Raw genomic sequence first — 25,232 nt, 5'->3', positions numbered from 1 at the left:
GCTTGAGAGTTATTCTTATCTAAGATCTTTATAAAACTTTCTAAATGTGGAGGCAAATGGAGAGATCAAAAAGCTTACAAAGAGACAGTAATGCTTTTGAGGGACTATAACATATAACAAGCCATTAAACTAGAAAAATCAAGAATTATAAAAAGAGTAATTATTTTTCACATTTGCACTTATAATGCTATTTAGTTTAAAGCAAATAAAATGGAATTTGAAGAATTTAGGGCACCGACTTTAGGATTGGATTAATTACGACACTTTCTTGCATACATCAAAATATTATTTCATGAATCAAAAGGAAAATAAAAATAAACAGTTAAGCCTAAAATTCAATTAAAGAGATAAAGGGTAGCCAATAGAATTACGTTTTAGGGTAGTCACCATATCTAGTGTTTCTCAATTCTTTGCAAGTTAATGAAAACCATATATAGTCAACTTTAACCATTTCTTCAGTATATTGATAATTTAGTTTTACATCCCACAATTTGCAACATATAATTTATAATAAGTTAATAGAAATAGAAAAGAAAAGAAGACAAAACAGACCATCACCCCTTATTAGCATCTTCATGTGATTTGGAAACAGACGATAGTGAAGGCATTATTCTTTAGAATTTTTGTTGTATAAAAATTTCAAAACATCCTTCTCAAAGAGATGGAGATGGTGCAACACCGTCAACGACGAAAGCACACTTGTTCCACGTTTGGATACTCCTTTTCAAAAGTATGGATGCATCAACGTTTTTGAATTTAGGGAGTTGAAGTGTCCTCTTTAATAATGCATTGTGGCAAACTTGACCAAGCACCATAAGCTCACCGCAGCACTTATCAGTAACACTTTTGGCTTTATTGCATATACTTTCGAAAACCTCCATTACACAATTCAAACTCATTTTGGTTTCACAGTTATAGGCCTGTATAGGGTCAACCACCTCCTCTATACTCATGACTACACCACTAGTTACAAACAAAATCATCATGAGACCCAAAACTTTGAAGCTTGCCATTATGCTTGTTACTGATTTCTCTTCTTATTTGGTTGGTAAAAGGCTTGTCCAACGAGGTTTACATGCCAGGAAAAGAGTTATTTATAGGGTAATCACAAGGAGGGAGACACATTGATGATGTTAAAATGATATCATTTATTACATTTAAGTTTCATGCGTTAATTTTATTCAAGTTACAATTAAATGTGAACGTATTTAAAGACATGAGTTTTCTTTTTTAATTTATGAGGGTTAAATTTCTTTTAATAGCCATTAAGTTTTTTTTTTCTTTTTTTCCCAATTCTAAGAGTAAGAGGGAGACAAATAAAAAAAAATTTTGACTTAAAAACTTTTTAAAATAATAAAAAAAAATTCATGAATTACACATGGTTTTTTGGTGAAAAATGCCTCATGACAAACTTGACCAAATAGTACTTGTTAAAGACACTTCCGGTTTTTAATATACTAATGAAAACCTTGGTAACAAAATTTTGACTCATTATATGCCCTGATAGGATCAGCAATCCTTTGTTACAAACAAAGCCACTATGAGAGAAAAGAGAACATTGAAGCTTTTCATTGTGCTTTGTAATGATTTCTCTTCCCTTAAATTTGGTTGGTATAAAGCTTTTCCAAGCCAGTAAAAAAGCATTACTTGCTTAAATAATTATAAATCCAAATTTAAAACTAATAGATTTTAGTCAATTTTTTTTCTCTCTCTTTTAGGGTTGGAACAATAATTAAAGGTAATTAATAGAATTTAATACTCATAACTTGAACCACAGCAACTCATGTCACGATTATAATATCTTCTGCCCCTTACATGCTATATGGAATGGGATCATTGTTGCCTCCCTGACTACGTTTTAAGGCAAGGGAGGGACAGACAAAGGGATATACAATAATTATGAAATGCTTTGCCAAGAAAAATTGCTACTCTTTAACCATGCCTATAACCACCAGAAGCATAAACAAAGAGAAAACCACATAAACAGTACAAAATATAGAAAACCTGACCTTAAGACTCAACTATCGCGACTAACATCTAATCTAACTTCTATCAGGCATGCATGATGATCCCATTTAAATAAATATATGTTACCAGTAAGAAGGAATCATACATCAAGGCATGCAAAAAATGTCATTGCACAGCTATGTTTTATTAAATTCTTTACATACCTATATGCAGCTTATATGCATATACATGCCACCACTGCCTTCTTTGACAGTCCACGCTTGCAACAAAGATGCTACTGGTTCTATAAAGTGACAAAATTGAACTGAAACCGCTTCATCCTTGTATGTTTATGTGCTTCCCAATATTTTGAACCCTTGTTTATGCTGAAATTTACGCCATGTATTGCTTAGAGATCTTGATTTTTTCTTTCACCAATAAGTTCGTACAACTGATGCAGACCTCACCCCTTCCTCTTTCAAGCCCCCTATCATTGTACATCTTATGTTACTGGCTTCAGGTAATGAATTGATGAGAACGATTTGAACTACGATCAACACTGGATATCCAAAGTTCTCTTTGTTTAAACCTCAGCTGCCATGAAAAGTACACATACAATAAACAGAACCTATCGGCGTTTTGATCTTCGACGCTTCCCAAGAAGTTTTAGCATATTGTCGGTGACATCAAGTGGGGAGTCATCTTCGTCTTGATTGTTGTCAGAGGTATGAGTCAACCATGCCAATGCCTCTATAGCAGCGTCCCTCTCTGCAAGCTGCTTGTTTTTCTTAGGCTTTCCCACAAACTGCATTCCTTTGAATTCCACTAGTGCCCTAAACTCATTTGTCTTTAGATGCTTCGTCTTGTATTTTGGAGGTGAGTGGCCTGCCCTCATCAACAAAGTTTGTAGCAAGCTCTTTGGATTTGTTCCATCCTTTGTGAATCTACTGTTGTCAGTGGAATCCTTAGGCTTCTTGGATTCACGGCCAAAAACAAATCTCCCTTCACATAGATCTCCAGACACTAGCTCTTGAATGGCAAGCATAAGGTACTTTCCTTCCTTGTGAATATCAACACTAGGATCTTGAAGCTGCATATAAGAAGGCAACATATCATTTGAAGCAAAGGACACATCAAGCAGAAAATACAAAAGTCAAAAGAAAAACTTAATTCAGTAAGCTGCTCTGATTTGGTGCACCTCAGCATGGAGCTGAAGCAAAAAATTCCATCAATGCTATATCTGAACTCAGTCCTAAAAGCCAGCAATTGGAATAATTATCTATTAATAATCTCGAATTGGTGAAATCTTTGAATTAGTTATTCAATCATGTGATGAAAGAAAAATAGAAAAGCAGTGGTTCGATGATTCTGAAGGTCAACCGATACAATGAAGTTATTTCCTATTTCCAATAACCATTCAGATATTTTGCAAACAATGGGTAACTATCCTAAAATCAAAGATAACAAAGAATTAACAATAAGGCAGCACAAAAAAAGTACACTGAAGAGATTGACATGCAAATTGAAGCAGTATATATTAAGCTAATAAAATAAATACAGTAAAGACACCAAAGTGAAAAAATTCGATTTTTGACTATATATTTTAAAACATATAAGGGAAAATCTAAGTAGTTGAAGTACAACATAAACAAATCTAAAGAAGTTTGCAGTTACAATACAGAAAAAGGAGAAAAAAAAGTAAACAGGATAAAGACTAGAAAGTGCATCCATGTAAGAACATATTTACATCGTCCAGAAAAGGATGCACTTTCAGAGAATCTATTCCTATTCCACTCTTGATTCCTCAGATCAATGGCTTGAGCAGACAGTTTTTACCCTCAAATAGTAGAGCACAATAAATATAGTCATAAAAACCACTTTAAAAGTAACCCAAAATAATGTTATTATAAGACAAGAAATAGAATCCAGCGCAGCACTAATACAAGACATATTTTCTAATTTCTACTACTCTAAAAGAATGCATCATATGAATTGCATATGCATCTTGTTGGAGGACATCTAAAAGTTTTCAGTCAAATATGTTTGAGGTATCCTAGCTCACCTTCTTCTGAATAAGTCTATCAAGTTCTTCTTTGAGCTTCAAATAGCACTCTGCCAAGCTAGAATCCATGAAGAAATCGATATACCCTTGCATCATTTTCAAATGCCCAGCCTGGAAACAACCAAGAGATTAATTAGAAATACCTAGCAGTTGAATTCCTTAGGATTGAAAATAACATGTACTCATCAACAAATGAAATCACCTGTACCCCACAGCTTAGAGCACCGCCAAAGAGCATCAACATAGAATCAGATACACCAGTGGAATCACGTATGAAAACTGTGTTGACCTTTACTTTTTCACCAAAGACTAACCATGGGTAAGGAATAGTCTGGTAACGTGCATTCACAGAATTCTGAAGCAAAAACCATTACCAGCATCAAGCAATAGCAGCAGCATTTGGAATCTAAATTGGCAATGAAAAACATCTAAAACATCTTCACTGGAAGAGAAAGCCCATTTACTGACCAGAAGAGTTTTCTAAAATTGTGAAAACCTGGTTATAATGGTTTTAGAGGTTTTATTATTCAGGGACTGTTAGGAGAAAAATAAGGATTTATCAGAAATTACTGGGATGCATATGTGTGAGCATGAGAAAGAGAGGGAGAGAGTTCTGAAAAAAAAAAAATTCTCTAAATATTGTAATGCACACTAAAGCCCTAAATTCACCTTTTTCTTTTTCGGTAACTAAGGCATAACATTAAACAACATAGTTACAAACTTATAATTCTGGGTTATATATCCCTTACAACATCCACCCTAAATTTATATGGCATTATTCACTAACCATAATCATGTCAAATGACCAATAAGTTTGTCCACGTAGGGTGAATAAGAAATTACAATAAATAATTGAGGATATTCCCAAACTAGCCCCTGGATAGGTTGGTACTGCATGAATTTCCTAGATAAGCTATTACTTCCCAAAATTACCATCAATGTTTTGTATTTTGGGGGCCAAACTTTTTCAATATTGATCCTTGTTACTTTAAATACATTCTTGACTTGTTTTTTTTTTCAAAAAAAAAAAGAATGAAAATCTGTGAATTAAAATTCCTTAAGAATTTTTTCCAAAGTTTAACTAATAATAAACTAAAAACAAAAAGGTCAAAGACAAAAAGATTGACCTCAAAAAGTAAGAAATATGGGTAGAAGCAATAACTTTCTTGCATAAAGGAGTCATAATATAAATGAAAAAAAATAATTAGCAACTGCTGTATCCTATGATGAAAAAGACGGATTGCCTAGGAGCAAAGTAGACGTTCGATCTTCATTGAAAACAAAAGTAGATAGTATTATTAATTTTTCTTGATTAGGTGTTTACACTTACAGCGTACAATAAAACTTGGCCGTCATCCATGGTTTTAAAAGACATTGATGTCTCTCTGTGCTGCACATAAAGCACACAATGGTATGTCATCTCATATAATCAGTGAGACATATTGAAGCTGCATGTTCAGACGATAAAGGTCCCTTACCACTACAGATGCTATTCCAGGAAAGAGTCCAGAGCATATGACAGCACGAACCAGAGACTGGTTATGACTTAATTTATTGTTTGAGCCTGCATCTGTGTCTACCAAGCCAGCTTCTCTTAGAATGAAACTAAATTGTTTCCGAAGAGAATGAATAGCCTGAAGAGTTTGTGCAGACAGGAAGTTCCTCCAACAATACTCATATACTGATCCTTCTCTTTCTGCATCCTTCCAACCTTCATAAGCACGGACAAGAGCCATGTGATCACTGTAGTCTTTTGCTGAAAATCTAGACTTTGCTGTCCCAGCTAACTAAAACATAAAAAGGATTATTAGCTAAAGAAACTTGATAGATTAAAACAGCCATGTGGATTGCTAGTACGAGCAAAATCTATAAATATTGTGAGCCTACATTGTTAAATGATTAGCAAAGTAACTGTCATCTCATTAAAAAATTAACTTCTACAAATAAAAGTAATTAAGTACTCAGAAAAAAAATTAAGAAAGACAACACCATTAACTACATTATAACAAAAAATAAAGCCATAGAAGAGATGGGCCTCAAATAGCAAATACCAAGAGAATACCTTCGTTAATATAGAGTTCAAAAGGTTGGTTGCTATAAATAACAGAATACATGTAAACAATTGGCAGTTCATTAGGAGTAACAAGAGCACACCCCAATTCCTTTCAGGAGGTTGAGCTTAAAAAACCAATCAAATTTCAGGTTGGAGTTTGAGCCACTCTGAAAAAGATTTTGATATTTAACCAGCATGGCCTTTGAACATGGAGGAATGGAGAAAAAGGATATATGTCAATGGCTGAGATATATTTGAGCCAAGTTCAGCTTACTTTGGCAGGCTACTTTAGAAGCTCCAATTATATTTGTCGAAGAAAATTCTTAATTCATAATCTCTGAAAGCTTTATAGCTACAAAATGCTCCAATATCCCAGTTATTTCCACTTGTGAAGCCAACTAAATGATTACAGACACTTTGCTTTCTTGCACTATACCAAAAGCAGTAGCCATTATTTAAAGTTTCTACTCTCTCTAATTAGATTTCCAGAAGCATTCCAACATGAGATGTTTAGAATATATCCCTCTAGCTGTTCCCAGTCAACTTTCTGACTCCAAATATCATATCCACGATTATCAGTATAACACTAGCAGTTCTTTTCAACTTGTACCTTAAAATAGCACTATGATGGACAGCTATCAAAACAAAAATCATTCAGAGCAACCAGGTTTTCTTTTGTGGGGATCAGGCAGCCATTCAAGTTATTACAGCCCCCAACACTGCCCCACTCCACCCCCCACCCCTCACCTCTGCATTATTTTGGTTTCCAGCTGAACCATTTTGAAACTAAAAAAGGATAAAACAAAAAACAAAAAGAATAGAAAACTCAGTGATGCAGAGGCATTGTATACTGCAACTGCAGAAAAGTAATGGTTGTTAGGGGTCACATTTCTTTTTTCTCAATTTTGATTTGAGTGGCAAGACAGAGAAGGGAGCATATTTCGAAGGAAAAAAAATGGAAACCATTATAAATATTCATACAAATATTCCCTACAAGCATATGATAGTACCACGCCAGTCAGGTCTTTGTCATACTTCTCGACAAATATAAACCAATATCAAAAGATGCAAGAGCAAAATAACAAAGTTCAATTCCATCAAGTAAACCAATGTTTATATACTTACATCCTTCTTGTCTTGAGGCAAAAGGAAAGGATCCTTGACACTAAGTCCAGACACTATTGTTAAAACAGGATCAAAGCAACAGAAGATAGCACCCATGATTAGCATTTTCCCTAGCTTGGGATCTACAGGAAGCATTGACAAGAACTTTCCTGATTGGGAGGAGGGGAAAAACACAAAAGAGAAGGAAATAAGTAACAACGCCAAAGGTGGTACTCCCACCATTCCACATTGAATGTCCACATTTGATTTACAAGGAGTTAGAGGAAAAAAAAAAACAAAAACTTGGACTTCATAGTTTTTTATTTAAAAATTTTAAAATATCTTATATTTATTATTGCTTTACAGTTTTTAATCCAAAAAGTTGAAAAAAAAATCACGAGAATAATGTAGAATTTAGAAATGTCTTAGTTTTAGGTGTTCAGAATAAAAAAAAAAAGAAAACATAATTCTTCAACACCCCAAAAAGGAAAGATAGACATTCAATTTCTTATGGAGGGAATAATAGGTATAAAGTATATGTACCAAAATGCATCTACCCAGCAGAAGAATAGCAAACTAACCGAGACTTGTCAGATTTTCCTTCTCATCTAATGCCCCAATCATTTTCAGAAAACCGACAGCATTTTGGACCTGTCATTCATTTATTTGTCAACAACTCACTGTGCAGCATTCATAAAAATGAAAACAAAAATGCCAATGGACAGGCAAGAGAGAAAACAAAATTGCCAAGAGGTATATGAAAGGATACACACACACTTGCATGCATAATGTATAACGGTATTCATGCATGCACTGGTAAGAAATTGCTTTCTTCTCCCTGTACTTTTTTCTTCTTTTGTATGTCAAAAAAGACGTTAGCCACCTTTACTATGTATAGAGTCAAACATCACCATGTCCTCACCCATTTTTCATCCACAGCAAATTTCTATAATTTTGTTCTTTTACCATTTTCAGATCAAGAAGGATAAGTCTATTTTATCTGAATTTCCAAGTTGCTGCTCAAAGCAGTAGTAAATGGCATCATATGGTGTAATCCTGCACTGAAGTATTAGTCCTGATCCTTCTTCAATTGGAAACTTTGTTCTCTTATAAGAGCAAAATAATATTGTAATAAAGATAGGAAATCATAAAAAAATCAAATTGCAATCTTGGTAGGAGACACACAGATACTTGAAACCATATATAGTAAAAGGCCAATATAATGCTTACAGCCAAGGGTTCTGGTGCTTGCAAAGCTGCAGACAAGAATTCTCCAATGCTTTCAACCTGCAAACTTTTTATTTGCAAGCAGAGAGAATTCAAAGGAGTTCTTAAAAGTTCAGGAAGTTGATACTCAGAAAAAGCTTCATAAACGCATCTGGGGTATAGGTGGTAGCATTCGCCTGGCTGCACACGACCAGCCCTACCCCTCCTCTGCAAACCAAAATATTACCCAACACCACTTACATCAGCCATGACAAGAGAAAAGTAGGCACCATAAACGTCCAAAAAAAAAAAATTCAAATAGTGGCTGATACAACAGAGTCCACAACAAAGTGTTAACTCTTTTAAACATCCCAATAGCTGTTAAAAATCAGTCATCTTTAAAAGGTCTCAGGTTGAACTAGGCCCCAGAAAAACCAATTCTACTCTCAGGCAAGCAGACACAAAGAAGCAACTCTGGAGAAATGGATATGCACACATGTACAATTAGGATATTGAAAAATTTCAGAACACAACTTCTGTATTGAGTGACCCAGCAACTGACAAGGTCAAAATTATATATTATAGAGATATACATATACAGAGTATACTGTAAATATAAAAGGAAAATCCAAATGATATAAGCCTAATTACAAGAATACTTACTTGCCGGGCTGATGCCTGAGAAATCCAGGAAGGTAGCAGACATGGCGTATTATTCAAAGCATCATAAGTGGTCTCTTTTGCTTTTCCACAATCTACCACAAAAACTATATCATTGATTGTGATGCTTGCCTCTGCCATATTTGTAGCAAGAACAATTTTACGTATATTTGGAGGTGATTTCTCAAATATTAGTTTCTGCAGAAAACAACAGAAGAGAGTCAAATGAATAACACTCACTAGTGCAAGAGCATAAAAATTTCCAATGAGGTTTTCCTCTGAGTTCTTAAATTTTACAAACTTCAATTTAATAGTAGCTTTGCTTTGGGAGAGTTCAAGAATGTACGCTTCTTAAGTTTATGAGCTAAGAAGTTTGAGCTAATTAGGAAAGGCTGCTCATTTTATATATGTGTGAGTGTAAAACACTGCTGCTCATTTCTGTTCATTCTCTACAATTTACTTCGCTACCAAATTGAACAGCAGATCTCAGCAATATTTTTAACCTCTAAAGCATTTTCTATTTTGGAAAATTTATTTCAGCGTTAATGACAGTTTTGAAACATCCAGCTTGGATTCCACATTCTTTTTAACCAAAAAGGACAATAATTTTTAAAAAATAGCCTCACTAAAGGGGCTTGTTAAGTCATTTTCATTGATCATAGAATTAATAAAAGGGGAAGGCTGGTGAAATTACCCGTTTGTTGGGTAAATGGAGTAATGAACCAACACAAAGCAGTGAAGCGAGAGAGAGAGAGAGAAGTAAATTTACAGCTGAAGGTATGGTGCTCATGTCTACATTGATATCTTATAAGGAGAAAAAAAACGAAAAAAGAAAAAAGTAATTGAAAGACAGTAATTTGTAACCAGTAAACATTCATGACACTGAACATGCACAATTAAAGAACCATAAAATAGGGTTTAGATCTACTGAACTTTAATGGGAATTAATGTTAGATATGCCCACTGTCCCATATTTTGGTTCTTTCTTGTCCAAAACTGCGAATATTTCTATATTAACCTTCTCTCTGTCCTCACATGACACACAACATAACTTTCTAAAATTTCTTTCCTTTCTTGTTATTTTCAAAATGAAGTTAAGAGTCTAAAAGCTGTTAATAAAACACTGCAACCTCTCAAACATTGTGCTAAAAAGAACCAAGACATTACAGAGCTTGATAGTGCCCATGAAAGAGTTTAATAGAACTCAAGTTTGGTGCTAGCTAAATAGTACAGATGGCATATAAATCCAGAAGACCTGTTTAAGACGATGTTGCATGTAGTCAGTAGTGAAGTTCAGAGGAACCTTACCCCCTACAATCTCTCCCCCTCACCCTGCCCTCTACAAAAAAATGCTTTATCTTTATGGAAAACAACTCAATGCAAACCCTTAAGATTTCGTGGTTTTTAACCTCAGGAATGCAGAGCTTACTAAGTTTTCTTCCATCCATGGCCAACCAACTTAGCTATGCTTTAGTCAAAGTTTTCTTCCATCCATGGCCGACCAACTTAGCTATGCTTTAGTTTCCAATTTCTTATTATACAGAACAGATTCTTTTATTTTCTTCAGAAAATCAACTGCTCAGTACCCATTAATTAATGATGAAAAGCGTGAATTTTATTTGAAATGATTAACTCTTTAATGGGAAAATGCGAAAGCAATTTTGTTTAGCATAAGGTCTTTATTTTTGATATCATAGGATCATTGATGTGGAAACAAATTCTAAAACTAAATTAGTGTAATATATTGCGATATCATAATTGTGACAAATGAGCAACCTTTTTAGTCATGAAATTCTTAAAACAAGGCTTCAAAATAAAATGGAAACTGACTTTCTCAATGATCACTTGATTGACTACATTGCTAAAAACTTTCAAAAGACCTAATAATCAATAATTTCTAGCAAATGAAAGAGACTAGAACCTTTAAAATGAATGTGTGTGTGTGTGTGTGTGTGAAGTCATAGACATCTAATTGTTTTTGTAGTATATATTCTAACCAAAGGTGGATACTTTAATTATTTAGACCAAAATACTTCTTTTGCTATTAAAAACTATATAAGTTAGCTCTATTTCATGTGTTCAAAAATGCTCCTATAAACTCTTTTTTCATCACCTGATCAAATGATCCTATCTTACACTCCTTTGGACCTTGTACTCAATGGTTTTAAAACCTTCAAGCATTAATTTCATCCTGAAACTTCAGGTGATTCACAGAACAGAAATAAACCCACCTGTTCAGATGTTGCCATGGAACCATGGCATGTTAGAAGCAGAACCCTGTTAGGATCTCCTAAAAGGGGATGAGCTTTAAGTTGATCTCTCAAACAACTGATATCTTCCCAACCAGTCATAAATACTAGCACAGCACCTGGTCTTTCCTTTCGGCATATATGGCATAGAACTGCCTCAATAAGATTGAATCCTATGCAATCAGGCATCCAACATGCCAGAGAATCACGTGCCCTAGAACTATAATTCTCAAAGCTTGATTTGTTCAGAGCATCCTGCAGAAATATGAGGAAAAAGGACCAAACATTCAGAGCTATAATCAGAACCTTTTAGGAAATTTTAGCTTTAACAGGTTTTGATCAAACACATTACAACACACAAGTACTAGTGTCACAGAAAATGAAAGGAGAAAAAATAAAAACAACAAAACCATGCCTTAAATTAAGCAATCATATCAGACCCAAAAGAAAATAGATTAAGCAATCATAACATGGATCAAAAAAGAACCAAACTGCTAAGGGAAGTTATTTTAAAACCATACTAGAATTAAAAATAGGATGTAAAGAAATGCTATCTACTGCTCAGTAAACCCTCAAAAGATGATTTGCAAAACCCTCAATTAAATAAGTATGTCAAGCCCAAATAAGCTCAAATCACTTAATCCAATACTTAAATGGCTACATCTTACAACAAAAGACTATACTTTTGTTTGAACAACAGAAAGTTCAAACTGAATGCAATGAATAAATTAATTTCACTCTACAGCTCATCGTCAAGTACCAGTCATACTAAGGTAGCTTCGTATGAGGCTTGACATGGAATGATCCTCATCTTGCAGCATTAATGCCTTAACTGCTATTTAGCCCCAAGCTAGCCAATTTAGTTGCAAAGAAGCAGAATTCTAACAGTATGCATTAGAAGTGGGATTGGAACCTGCTCTTGTATAAGGACATACAACCATACTTTCATTTGATTGGAGACAAATCAACCACAACATTTACCATAAGCTTGTTTAGAAATGTATTATGATGGTTCATAATTACTTTAAAGCTATTATGAACATTTTTCTAATTGTTTGGTTCATTTTAAAGTTACTTCGTGATGAAAAGATCAAGAATCTAGCACTTATTGCAAAAGTAAGTTTTTGGATGCATTACCAAACACAATTAACTTTCTGGTACAATAGCCTCTTCTAAGTACAAGAGTCTGAACTCTGAAATAAAACACTGAAGCCAAGCATACCAAACTGGCCTAATTGAAGTTTGTATTCCCCTTCAACAAGTCAAATCTTCAGGGGTTGAAGCTCAACCCAAGAAATTCCATTATCAAAAAGTTGAAAATATCACTGTATTCATCCATGAGACAAATGCCAATAATCCTACAAATTTTAGACTGCTTAGAATCAAACATTATCTTTCCAAAAGCTCTTTCATTTGCACTACATCAAACAGTGACAATTTTTCGAGCCAAACATGCCACAGTGTTCCCAGCTGATAACCAAGTAATTATACTGTACCTCTACAAGAGCAGTTATCTGGTTTTTCCTTTTCCGTGGGGCAAGCTGTCTCTGCATTTTCCACATTTTGTCTTGGCCATAATCATCAATTTGGTTGAAAGAAGTCAACTTATATCCGGTGAATTCCAACACATCTTCCAGAAAGTGTGCCCTGACTGGATATGTGAAGCCCTGAATAATAACATGAATAAACTTAGACTTGCCCAATGAAGAGTTTGGGTAAAAGGCTCATCTCCAAACCCAAAGTAAAATATATATAAATCACAAACTGGTTCAAGATAAATAGATGCAACAATAAAAGAGAAAAAAATGAAAACAAGTGGGCAAAAATGCTAGCCCAAATTATAGACCTTTTCGTACCAGAGAAATAACCAAGGTAGGAAATAAAAATCGATGAACTCCTTCAGGAGACAAAAATGGAATGACTATATGCAGGAACCAAAATTTCATTATTATATTTTTAATGAGTCAACAATTTATCTCTTTTTTATTATAAATTTCAATAAGTTCCCAATATCAATCCTCTTTAAAATAAGTTTTGTAACAATGGTGACAAATTACATCATTCAAAACTATCACTGAATTCCTTTATTTAAGTGTGTGTGTGTGTGTGCGGAGAGAGGAAATTTTCATATTTGGAATGAAGAGACAAATCCACATTGGAGTCCAGAGAATATTCAACAATTTTTTTTGGTAAATTAGAAGTACAACTCATCCAACCCAAAAATACATAAAAATTAAAAATTGCATAAAAACGGAACCATGACTACCTAAACTCTTATTTCCAACTAAAATAGAAAGGAAACAGATGATCAAGCAAAATTTATCATTCAGATAAATGACACTCCCAGCTTGCTTATTTGTGAATACCTACAATAATAGACACCACAAATCAGTATACAAAGAGAAAGCTCAACTTTTGACTTACCGGAATGTGAATTTTTGGTGCCCCGCCAAAATAATTGGAGAAGAGCTCAGCATTCAAAGTGGCACTCATTAAAATTAACCTCAAATCTCGACGACGTGGAAGAAGATCCTTCAACACAATCAGTAGGAAATCTGGAATACATAAACTCAAATATTAAGAATCATGCTTGACTGCTTTTTAAGAGAGACGCACATCCAAAGGAGTTTATTAGGACAGCACCTTCATTCATTCCTCGTTCATGAATTTCATCAACAAAAACATGAGTTATACCATTCAAGTTCCGGTCACTTAGCAGCCGTCGGAGTAAAATACCACTGGTACAAAAAAGCAGATGGGTATTTTTCCCTTTCATTCCTTCTAATCGAACTTTATAACCAACCTACCAAAAAATTTCTGTTGGAGTATGGAAGCAAGAATAAAAAAGTTTTCAAAATTAAAAATACATTTGAGCAAAGAATTTTATATTATTTTTCACATGTGCCTGTCTATTCAGAAAGAGAAGACTCACTGTTTCCCCGAGAGGCTCTCCTCTTTCTGCAGACACTCTTTCTGCAACTGCCATTGCAGATATTCTTCGAGGCTGTGTGCAAATTATGCTACAGAATGCTCCACGACCAGTTTCTATTTCTGACTCCAATATATATTGTGGAAGTTGAGTGGTCTTGCCACACCCAGTCTCCCCTGATATCACTATGACCTACAGTTGTAACAAACAATTAAGAATGGTACTATAGAGCACAGGCATGAATAAGATGAGGCGTGGTATAAACTTTAGAGAGATTCCTGAGGTGTTTTTCATTCTTTTTTTTTTGTTTGTGGTAAATTGTAAGCAGGGCGATTATAGAGTAATCATTTGCACAGAAAACATATTCTAAATTCATGCATACAAATTTATGATGTTTCATAACATAAAAAGCCACAAGAAACTGATTAATTGGCATTCTAAATAACAGACAAGGAAATGTACCTTTTCTATTGTTTCACAATAAATTTGAAGAAATGAAAACAAAAGACTAGAGAAAAATGACAAAACTCCAAAACCAGGAGGAATTACAATATGCAACAGTCCAAAATTTTGGGATAAGGTCTAAATTCACCACTCTACTTAAGATGATGGATCAAATTTACCACACATGTTTTAACAGATGCAATTTTACCACTGTATTTTACAATTTGGTTTAGAAATGGTCAAAAGTTAATGGTAAAAGAATATTTTATGAGAAACTTTTGACCATTTTTGAACGAAATTAGAAAGTACAGTGGTAAAATTGCACCCGGTTCAAAGATGGGTGGTAAATTTGATCCATCATCCTAGGTAAAGTGGTAAATTAGGACCTTATCCCCAGAATTTTTCTTTACCTAATGGAACAGAGACACTACGAAAGCTGTTAATTTAAATAGAAATAATTCTTACCAGGTGAACCTTCTCCTTTTGATTTATATACCCCTCTATAAGTTGATTCTTGTTTCAGATCTAACTTCTAATAGACTCTACCCTGAATTGACTTCCTTTTCCAAGACCTAAAGTTTCTCTCACATTTCTTACTACAAAAAGTTAACACCCTTATCCTATGGTTGACTGATTAAACTTTAACCTGATATATGTTCAACAAACATCCAGTCATTCAGTCAGTCTTTGTAGCAAGAACGATGTCTATTTGACTGGTATAATTCATACTTTTAAAGATTATCAAGTGACTTCAATTTTCTTAACATATAGGAATATATATATATATATATATATGCTAATACAAGTCAAAATCAATATTAATCATGCAACTAGGCTGTGGCCTGCACCATGGTGCTTTAATTTTGTTGCAACAGGAGAAAGTTTGGGAGGAGCAAATATTTCAGTTGTGAAGAATTAAAAGAATCTGTCAATTTTTTTTTTTGTTACAGGCTCAACAGCAGCAATATGAAGCCATAAAAAACTGAAGTGCCGCAGCCAAAGAAAGCGAGTATCACTGCCAGCTACCAAGCAGAGAACCGGCTGGAGTCATTTTTTATGTATTGGTATAGATAGATCTACTGCGATAATTATAATATAATCAACAGAACAACAAACAAGCCAGCTGTGTATAATGAATCAAATCCATAAGGAGGATGAAACCAAACAAATGCAAAGAAATGGAAAACCAGAAACTTCTCTAAACAAAACAGTGAACAGAAGGAAATCTCTCGGCAATAATGGTAGTCTGTTTGATATGATATGCTTGCTGAAAATGAGTAAAAAAGTTCCACACTCAAAACCTGATTACGTGCAATTGCCTGAAGCAGCCTTTCCTTTTCCTTGAATGCAGGCAGAGATTTTCGAAATTCCATCATCTTCTTGCCTTCAGGTGATTCCTGAAAATAAAAAGGATAAGTGATCATAAAGATAGATAAGGAGTTTCTTTTTCACTTTTTCCCAACTCTGCAGCAAGTGCATGGTACTCATTATACTCATTAAATAACTACTCGGAATAGTAATCATAATAGACATATTATGCTAGTAATGCTTTCTGACATTTGCAACATTTCAGTTACTGATACCAGTACAAACATTTTAGTGATAAATACAACATCACATCTGCAGATAAATCTTATACAAAGTACAGGGGGAAAAACAAAGATGAATATGCTTTTTTTAAAGGGGAAAAGAAGAAAACCATGAAAGTATATCTTAGAATGCACAAAAGCAAGAAAATAAAAGATACAAATGCTGCCGAAGTAAAGAAGCAAATTTGACAACATATCAAAAGCATTAAAGGAAAAAAATAATAATAAGCAAGCCATGCCCGCAAAGCTATTTCCCATTGCAGATAAGAAAAAAATAGAAGAAAAGGGAAAAGATCATACCTGCCAAGCTCTTTGCATATTACGCAATCGCAAACTCCTCCTCTGAAGAACCTTTTCCATAACAGAATTATCCAGGAAATAATCTGGATTCTCATCTGGGTTCACATATTCAGCCTGATCAATGGAATTCGCATTGTCTGAATTGTCTCTGACATTCCCAGAATTTAACTGCAGTCGATCAAGGTATTCTTGCAGTAAACCCTCAACCCTCCTTTGCAAGCCTAATGGTACAACAACCTACCGAAATAAATCATCAAACATTTCAATTCTCCATTCTGGAAATATTATTTTTAAGCTATACAGAATATAAAACTTATCAGCAGCTCCCAAAACTTGTTACCTCCCGTTGCGGCCGCTTATCATCCAAATCTGGCCTATAGTTAGGAAGAGGAACCTTGCTTGCAACAACCACTTTTCCATACATTTCACTGAAAAAAATAAGAACACATAACCGGGCCTAGAATCATTCTTTCTCATGAAGAATATATCTTAACATATATTTTCAGTGCATCAAATATAATGTTATACACAATAGAGATGGTACAAACCTGTAAAGTCCCATCCTGTTGGCAAGGTTTGATATCTGTTCATAGTCTCTCCTATCTCTTTTATCTCTAGATACAATTTCTTGGTCATTTTCACTGCGTAACAGCATGCTGAGTTTCCATTTCCATTCATCAATGTTGGCAACAGAAGAAGACGCCTAATATCAATAAATAATATCACATAAATGATCAATTTCCAGCCTTGATTCAAACAAGTTTCTCCTTCTTTACCATACATATTATTAAAATAAATAAGCTAATTCTCAAAAAAGGGGAAACAAAAAGGACCTTATGGCTCTCAAAATCGCACTCGTATTCATCATCTGAGAATTGCTCGGCCGCATACCCGCAGAAACGCCGTCGTTTGGGGTGACAAAACCTAGCATTAGAAGAAGAAGAAGAAGAACTCGGGAGTAGAAAAAGCAGTGAATCAAACAAGGTGTTCGCTCTGGCATGAGTGAAATTGAATCCCAAAAGGAGACCTCTTAGCTTCGGATTCTGCATTGTTGGCAGCAGAGTCTCATCTTTCAAACATTTGATTTCAATTCAATGATTCAATAAATACAACAAATTCTTATACTTTCTGTTCGCAAAACCCCAATAAAAAATTATCAAAATCAAATGGAGAAGATTATTCAATTTTTTGAATAGGGTTTGATAATTTGATTTAGGGTTTTGGGATTGTTGATGGTGGGGAGGAGGGTTTAAGGATGGGGCTGTAAATTAAAAAAAAATGATTAATAGGGAAATGGCCAATGGATGAAGCCCCATGAAAAAAAGTTTCCTCTTTGGCCCGTTAATTGAAAATATCTAACAAATATTTTACTATTAAATTTATATTAAAAATATTCTCAACTAATTTTTTTTAATTTGAGAAAATACATTCTAATTCACTTTTTAAATAAAGTGATCATGTACCAATCAATGAACTAAATACTCAAATATATATTATCAATCAATATAATATAAGCAATGTATACATTTGAATATTTTTATATATATATATAAATTTTTGATAAATATTTAAATATTACAATCAAAATAAAAGATAAATTTTAAGGTAAAATTTTATAAACCGTACTTTTAAAAGCTAAATGAAAATACTTACGTTTCACATCACAACCGCTGGTAGAGAACAGGTTGGTTACCCCTATTACTCTTTATTCAATTATGTTTTAATATATCTATGAAAATGGTTTGACTCTTATTATAATTTAATCAATTACGTACAAAAGGACAAAATTAAATTAGTAATTAATGAAGCAATGCTCAAGGTAACAAACTCAAATCAACACTCATGTTAGCAATACATTGACAATGATTTATCAGAATGAGAAAAATGGAAGCAGTCCAACTGCAGTCTCTTTAAAATGAAATGATCCCTACAACAGTTGTAATGTCATCTACTTTGCCTCCCATATGATTCAGTCCTGCCTTTTTTTGCAGCTTCAGCGAATGGAGAGAATGTAAACTTGTCAAACGAGTTGTACAACGCATACCCTGTTGTGCTACCTTCTTTAGACAAACACTTCCTGCTTGTCCTTTTGTTTCGCGCTTCAAGATTTCCTCCATCATTGTTGGATACATGTTATCAAGAGCCCATCGATGCCAAGAACCACTATGTCCCCTGCCTCCACCCTCACAACTAACTCCATTGCCATATCAGGTCTATCACTAGTCTTGTTATTCCCCAATCGATAAAGACAATTGAAATTACGTTGTTGAATGGGTGATCAACAGACTAATTTTGCATCCCTAAACACGATGAACCCATTGTCCCGCACATTCACAGCATGCAACAAACTAGCTTTAAATGTGAGAATACAAGATGTCAATGATCCTTCAACCTTGGTATGAAAGTAAGTTTCATGCAAAACTCTCCTAAGATCAACACTTCTCTTAAGCATATACTCTTCATGGACAGCTATGATGACGTTAGCCATCAACTGTCGAGCATATTCGCCTACCTCCCCACCCTTGGCTGCCCATCCTCCAACACCATCAACCACATCCAAAGTTTGTTCCTTATTGCAAATAAAATAAGCATCCTCTCTTAAAGGCTTCAACTCATTGTCCTTTGCAACATAACATGCTCCAAGTTTCATATTCAATCTTCGGCTTGAAAAGACTTTATTATCAAGTTTTTGCTTAGAGATTTACTACAGATATTTGTTCGAGAACAATTCAACGATTCTTCAATATTCTCTTATTACCAAGACTCACTAGATTGTTACAACTATCGATTTTGTCTGCATATCTATGATTTCAAACTTTTTCTTAGTGTTTTTTTATAAGAAAATTTCTAAGATGAACTTTGATGAATGGATTTGTATCAAAGAAGGAAAACTCTAAAATTGAAACTAGGAAGTATGAGTTGGGAATGGAATATATATAGTGAAAGAGTATTCTCAACTTTTTTCTACTTCGACTCATATAAGGATTATTTAAAATTATTCTTCTCTGACTCATATAAGAATTGAAAATTGTAACAATAATAAACACAAGCTTTAAAATAATTTTTTTTATCAAAATAAAATTATAGCACATATCCTTGAAAACTATAGCAAGAAATCTATGCTAACCAACTTATAATGCTTTGAAAAATTAATTTACAATATATAATATAAGCATTTAAACTATTCATTTGTGGAGATTTTTTTTTATTTTAAATAAGACAAATTTTTATTTTGTGCTATAACCACCATGCATGCTTTAATTTTTGCATTCTTAAATCATAATTGATTATCATATCTTTTATTTGTTTTTTTTTTTTTATATTCACTCCTCCATAACAGGCCCCTCTCAGCACTATATGCACAAAATGTACAAAAACAAAAAGCTATAGAACTGTACAAGATGTCACTAATCAACCAAGAATCCTCTACTAACTACTAAAATCATACGTTGAGTTCTGCATCTTCAAAGAGAAATTCATCATGTTCATGCCCACATATTACATCATTACACGAAGTCTGCACAATTAACCAAAACAGCCAACCCTCCTTGAGCAACTTTAGATACATTCATTATTGACCCCTAACATAAAACATTTGCAACCACACCCATAAAAACAAACCCATATAAGAAATCACACCTACACCCCCAAAGTAATTGGGAAACCAAGAAAAGACACCACAATCAAAAGGGACAAAAAACTAGCATTCCCTTCACAACCATAAATAGCACAAAACCAAATACCAATACTCAAAAAACATAAAACTTCCATACCCTAGTCCAGCCTTACCAAAAAGAAAGGTAGACCTTAGTACTCTGGACCACACAGTCGATGGTGGAGTCAAGATTTCACATTTTGGGGGCGAGAACAATAATATTAAAACTTTAATGTTTGCCAAACCTAAAGTAACTTAGATGGAAAAAAAAATCATGTGAGAATTACACAAATAACTTCAATTATTTGTTAAGTATAAAATTAAGACATTTTTTAAGAATTATTGCATACTAAGATTGGACATCATTAATCCATAAGTCTACTAAAATTAGTTGTTGATTAATTGTTACAGGGCATCTCAAAAAAAATATTATAAAAGTAAATTTCTAAAAAAGTAGGAATATATTTTGCAATTTTAAAATTTTTTTACAGAATGAGCACTCCTGGCCCCCCATTCCATCCGCCACTATACCACTTGAAAACACCTTGCATAAATAAGTTAGCACCAACCATCAACCAATTACAAATAGCAAACTATCCCTCCTTTCAACACCATCCTTTGCAGGTCCATTTGCAAATTGGTTGGCTTCTTTAAGACTATGATGAATTTCCTGACTAGTGATTTGTCTACCTAATTTTTTTATGTGTAGGACAATTTTTCTTATACCCTATGGAGCTATTTGTGGGTGCTTCCTCTATCTGACTACATTAACGGAATCGCTTTCAATCACCAACCTAATAGATGTATCCAATTATTTCTCTCACTCTTTTTTTTTTTTTGTGCAAAATTTATCTAATCACTTTAGCAAATTATAGTAAATTAACAATCAATCTAGCAAATTATAGTAAATTAACAAGTAATCCCCTCAAAAAGAAAAAATTATTTCTATTTTTTTTTATAGAAAGCAAAATATTGTTTTCTAAGATAAGTCACAATAGTTAGTTCTAACTTTTGCATGAGATCATAGCTATTTGAATATTGGTTTAACAATATTCTAACTTACATACTGTGTTTGCCTAATCGATAAATTTCAATGAAAAAATATGTATGCTTAGATTTAAAATGGAATTTGAATATGCTTTGCAAAAAAGAAACATACATATAAAAGCAACTTTTTTTGCTATAAAATAAATTACTTTTTTTATTGGAGGGAGTATTAAAAATTAATTAAAAGTAAACCTATTAAACACTAAAATGGAAATGGATAAATCATTCCTCTTTCCAAATTAAATATTCACTTTTTTTTTGGATTGTAAACATAGAAGAAAAATTAAACATAAACATATTAAAATAAAAATTGAATATTTCTATTTCCCATGGTTTTTTAAATAAAAAATTATACATATAAATCAATAACAAATTTGAGTTATGGTTAACGTTAAAATGGAAAAATACATATATAATTACACTGTCTGTATACAAGTACTAATAACAAATGTTGAATAAATAATACATATATACAATTTTTTAAATAAAAAAATTATACATATTAACCAATAACAAATTTTTAGTTATGTTAACATTAAATTGAAAAAATACATGTATAATTACATTTGTCTGTACTCAAGTACTAATAATAAATGTTGAATAAATAATGTATGTTTGACAGTGTAGACACCACCATATCATATTAGCTCATGAGCGATAGATGCTTTCTCGATCCTCCATATCTTCCTTATATTTTTTGCCTCCAAAGAGCCTTCTTCACTGGAAAAAGCCACTGAAAAATATATCAAATTGAATATTTATCAAACTAGAAACAAAGCAATAATTTATTTTTTTGAAAAGAGAAACAAGTAATAATTATGAAACCTGTTGTTAATTAACAATTGAACCTTTTGTACTTAACTACAACAAAGGCGATTGGCTTTTAAATGTCTTTGCACATCCTTTTCTATAGGATTTGAGAAACATTTTATTATGTGCCTGATAATTGTAACAAGATTCTTTTTGCTCTTAAGGCTTAAATGACACTATCGGTAGGTATTTAAGGGGTAGGGATCAAAGTTTCAATTTCGAATTCTCTACTATCGATGAACTTTCTTCATGATTAAGCTCATTATTATGTGGCATTTTCAAGCTTGTAGGAGTAGGACTATCAACTTGGTTGACCAACTACAATCTATAAGATTATAAATTTGATACAAGATAAAAGACAAACACAAAGCCTTTGCAATTATTTTTATTTCTTTCACTTAGATTTAATTCCGTATATGATGTCAAGTACTTAATTAATCTTTATATATTAAGATTAAAATTGTTCATTGGGAAAATTTAAAAAAAAATTAAAGAGAATGAATATAATATGAAAAACAAACTTGCTTATTAAGATTTTTTCGATATTTGAATCCGCAATTAGAAATGTCTCTAAGAGGACTATTAAGCAGGGTTCAGAGGAATATATTGACTTTTTTTTTCTCCTTCCTAGCTTATTTTAGTTTGAATTCAACAGTGTCATTCACTTCTCCGGTTCTATATATATATGACTAAAGATTTAGTAATGTCTAGGGATAGAGCTAGAGCATTTTTATGGGAGGGCACAACTAGAAAAACACTACAAAAACCATGGCATTACTATGGAAAGTTTCATCAGTAATAGTTCTGATTTCGTTGGTATGTCACATTACCGCAGAAATTACTAACTAAAATTTTTATTGTTATTTGTTTGAAAATGGGGTTGTCGCTAATGGCAAACCCGACAGTAACGGGATATCTCGTTGGTAAGTTATCGACTAAATATTCCATCGGTATTTTTATTGGAAAAGGGTCAGATTTGTCAATCAAGTTTTTAGTCAATAATGAAAAATTTTCATTGATAATTAGTGACAAAGTAAATCCATTGACAATTCCATTGGTATGTTACCAATGGATCGTTGACGGAGTTGGAATCTTACACGATGATGTCTGTCGGCGATGGCTTGGGATTCATCGGTAATTTGTATGAACTTTGTTGGTAATGGTTAAATTCCATTGGTAACTGATAAATTTCATTGGTAATGGATGATATCTATCGATAATTCCATTGATAATAACTACAAAACTATTTTTTTAATTAAATTTTGTTCTGTTGGTAATAAAATTATTATATGATGCTGTTATTGATAAAAGTAAACATATAACAAACATATATGCATATAAAAAAAATATAACAATGTAATACAAATCATAATTAATAAAAAAATCTAATGTATTTCTGAACATAATCCAAAGAAGTATTTAATACAAAGCTCATTGAAGGGGTGGGGGTGGTTGCTGCTACTGTCGTAAAGGCAGGAACTCAAACTATAGTGATGAGGAAAACCTAGAGGTGCCTGAAGGCAATAACCTTGCTGCAATGAACTCCAACAAGTTATTAAGTCTGCCCACCAACGTCATTAAGGTATCAAAGTTACTAACCAATTGTCAATATCCCCTAGGCTTAGATGTAAGAGGTAGAGGAGGTCATGCAACGACAATACCACAAGTAGACTCAGAAGTCTCAGTTGGAGCTAGCAATCTCAAAGTAGGGACTCTGGAGCCAAATCCATAGATGTGGGTCCAAGTATTGTTAGGCTCTCCAATGGCCTCGATCCATGCCTCAAGATCAAACTCCGGCGAAGTTAGTGGCTAATAATTGTACTTTTACGATAAAACTGAAGTGTAGGATTCCTACAAATAGAAAATCAATTACAATTATTAAGTTATTTAATTGGTAAGCAACATATACATTGAATATATACACACATATTACTTAAAAAGAAAGTCTTGGACTTGTTGTCTATAAATTCTCCGGTACCCTTGTGCTGTTTATGAATGTGCTTGAAGAAGTCGAAATACATCACCTGTCGTTGCTTGTCCTTAGACTGTAATCATAAAAAGACAATAAGAATAAAAAACACATTGTTAACAAAATAAAGAATTGTACTATTACAGTGAATGATTGTTGTAGTACTAGATTAAAAACACATACCATTCTTTTCTAGTGTAGAGCGAAGGGCAAAGAACTGCCTCTATGTTTTGCTACGCTATCCTCCTTTGTCAAGTGGTTCTGCTTGGCTTTTCGTGAGCGTGACTGCCACTCAGGTGTGGACTATACATTATCAATCAGATGATCTCATACCTTAGTAGTGATCCAAAGACATAACTTAACCTTTGTCAATAGGAGATTGACGTCGTGGTCACCCGCGTCCCTCTTGACATTCTTGCACTCATCCCCTAATAGATCTTTAAGGCAGTCTTTGCAAATCTTCTCCCATATGGACTGAACCTTCGTTGTATCTATAGTAGCTCATGTGAAAGATTCCTACATCAAGAAAAAAATATATTAGTATGGAAAATTATGATAGATATACACTAATACTATATCCTTATGTTACCTTAAATTTACACCACATGTTATCCTTATGCTCTTGAGGAACCTGCCTCCATGTCGATCAAGATCCACTAAAGTTACTCTTAATAATCTACATAATTGTCAGAGTAACGCTAGCCTTCTCAAAAATACTACAAAATAGACTTATTGTTAGTAAAACATATTAATTAACAAAATTGACTACATATAATCATATAAATTGGAGTAGAGGAAATTACCTTCCTTTGAAAGGATGCAAAAGTATATGTTGCTTCGGATTAGTTAGAGTGAGCAAGCCTAGACTCGACCTTCAACCTTTGCCTGTGACATATTGTTGGATGCCATAGTAGTGTCTAAAGTGGAGGTTCCAACTAGAGTAGTCGAACTCGAGATCAGTGCCACTAGAGCGAGAGTTTGTGGTGTGGGGGGAAGATGCGATATGAGAGTTCAAGTAGCTGAAGGGCCAACGCCATTGTCCTGTCCTTGAAGGCCTACATTCGTCTTTAGCATAACCAAGTCTGTCAAATAAAAAGAAAAATGTACAATTGTTAGTAACCGTAAAAAAATAATATGCATATAAATATTAATTTAACTATGAATAAATAAATATATGATATGATACACATAATGAATGACCTTTATAA

At 33.4% G+C, this 25,232-nt stretch overlaps 2 protein-coding genes across 2 annotated transcripts; both read right to left on the bottom strand.

Moving 5' to 3' along the window:
• Positions 1,787 to 17,844, bottom strand: LOC18586930 (DExH-box ATP-dependent RNA helicase DExH3). Its single transcript, XM_007010526.2, has 19 exons — positions 17,377 to 17,844; positions 17,092 to 17,246; positions 16,884 to 16,971; positions 16,544 to 16,780; positions 15,956 to 16,051; positions 14,214 to 14,402; positions 13,925 to 14,084; positions 13,706 to 13,836; positions 12,778 to 12,948; positions 11,264 to 11,536; positions 9,036 to 9,230; positions 8,397 to 8,600; positions 7,748 to 7,817; positions 7,188 to 7,336; positions 5,488 to 5,796; positions 5,340 to 5,399; positions 4,212 to 4,364; positions 4,010 to 4,120; positions 1,787 to 3,037 (listed from the first exon to the last, which is right to left on the bottom strand). The coding sequence occupies exons 1-19, from the start codon at positions 17,590 to 17,592 to the stop codon at positions 2,576 to 2,578; spliced, it is 3,429 nt and encodes a 1,142-aa protein (XP_007010588.2). The 5' UTR covers positions 17,593 to 17,844; the 3' UTR covers positions 1,787 to 2,575.
• LOC18586929 (probable protein phosphatase 2C 55) lies at positions 18,822 to 19,193 on the bottom strand. The gene has a single exon (XM_018128852.1). It carries the CDS (start codon positions 19,191 to 19,193, stop codon positions 18,822 to 18,824), a length of 372 nt encoding a protein of 123 aa, XP_017984341.1.

This window comes from Theobroma cacao, chromosome 10, assembly GCF_000208745.1.
Source record: "Theobroma cacao cultivar B97-61/B2 chromosome 10, Criollo_cocoa_genome_V2, whole genome shotgun sequence".
In the NCBI taxonomy this organism is placed as follows: Eukaryota; Viridiplantae; Streptophyta; class Magnoliopsida; order Malvales; family Malvaceae; genus Theobroma; species Theobroma cacao.
Note: the sequence above shows the minus strand (reverse complement) of the source record. Positions and strands in the feature narration are given on the sequence as shown.

Coding starts and splice junctions, on each gene's coding strand:
- LOC18586929 (XM_018128852.1), bottom strand. CDS start 19,193: ATGAAACTTGGAGCATGTTATGTTGCAAAGGACAATGAGTTGAAGCCT.
- LOC18586930 (XM_007010526.2), bottom strand. CDS start 17,592: ATGCAGAATCCGAAGCTAAGAGGTCTCCTTTTGGGATTCAATTTCACT. Junction 12,949..13,705: donor CACCAAAAATTCACATTCCG/GTAAGTCAAAAG, acceptor GTTATTATTCAG/GGCTTCACATATCCAGTCAG. Junction 7,337..7,747: donor GGAAAATCTGACAAGTCTCG/GTTAGTTTGCTA, acceptor CCTCCCAATCAG/GAAAGTTCTTGTCAATGCTT.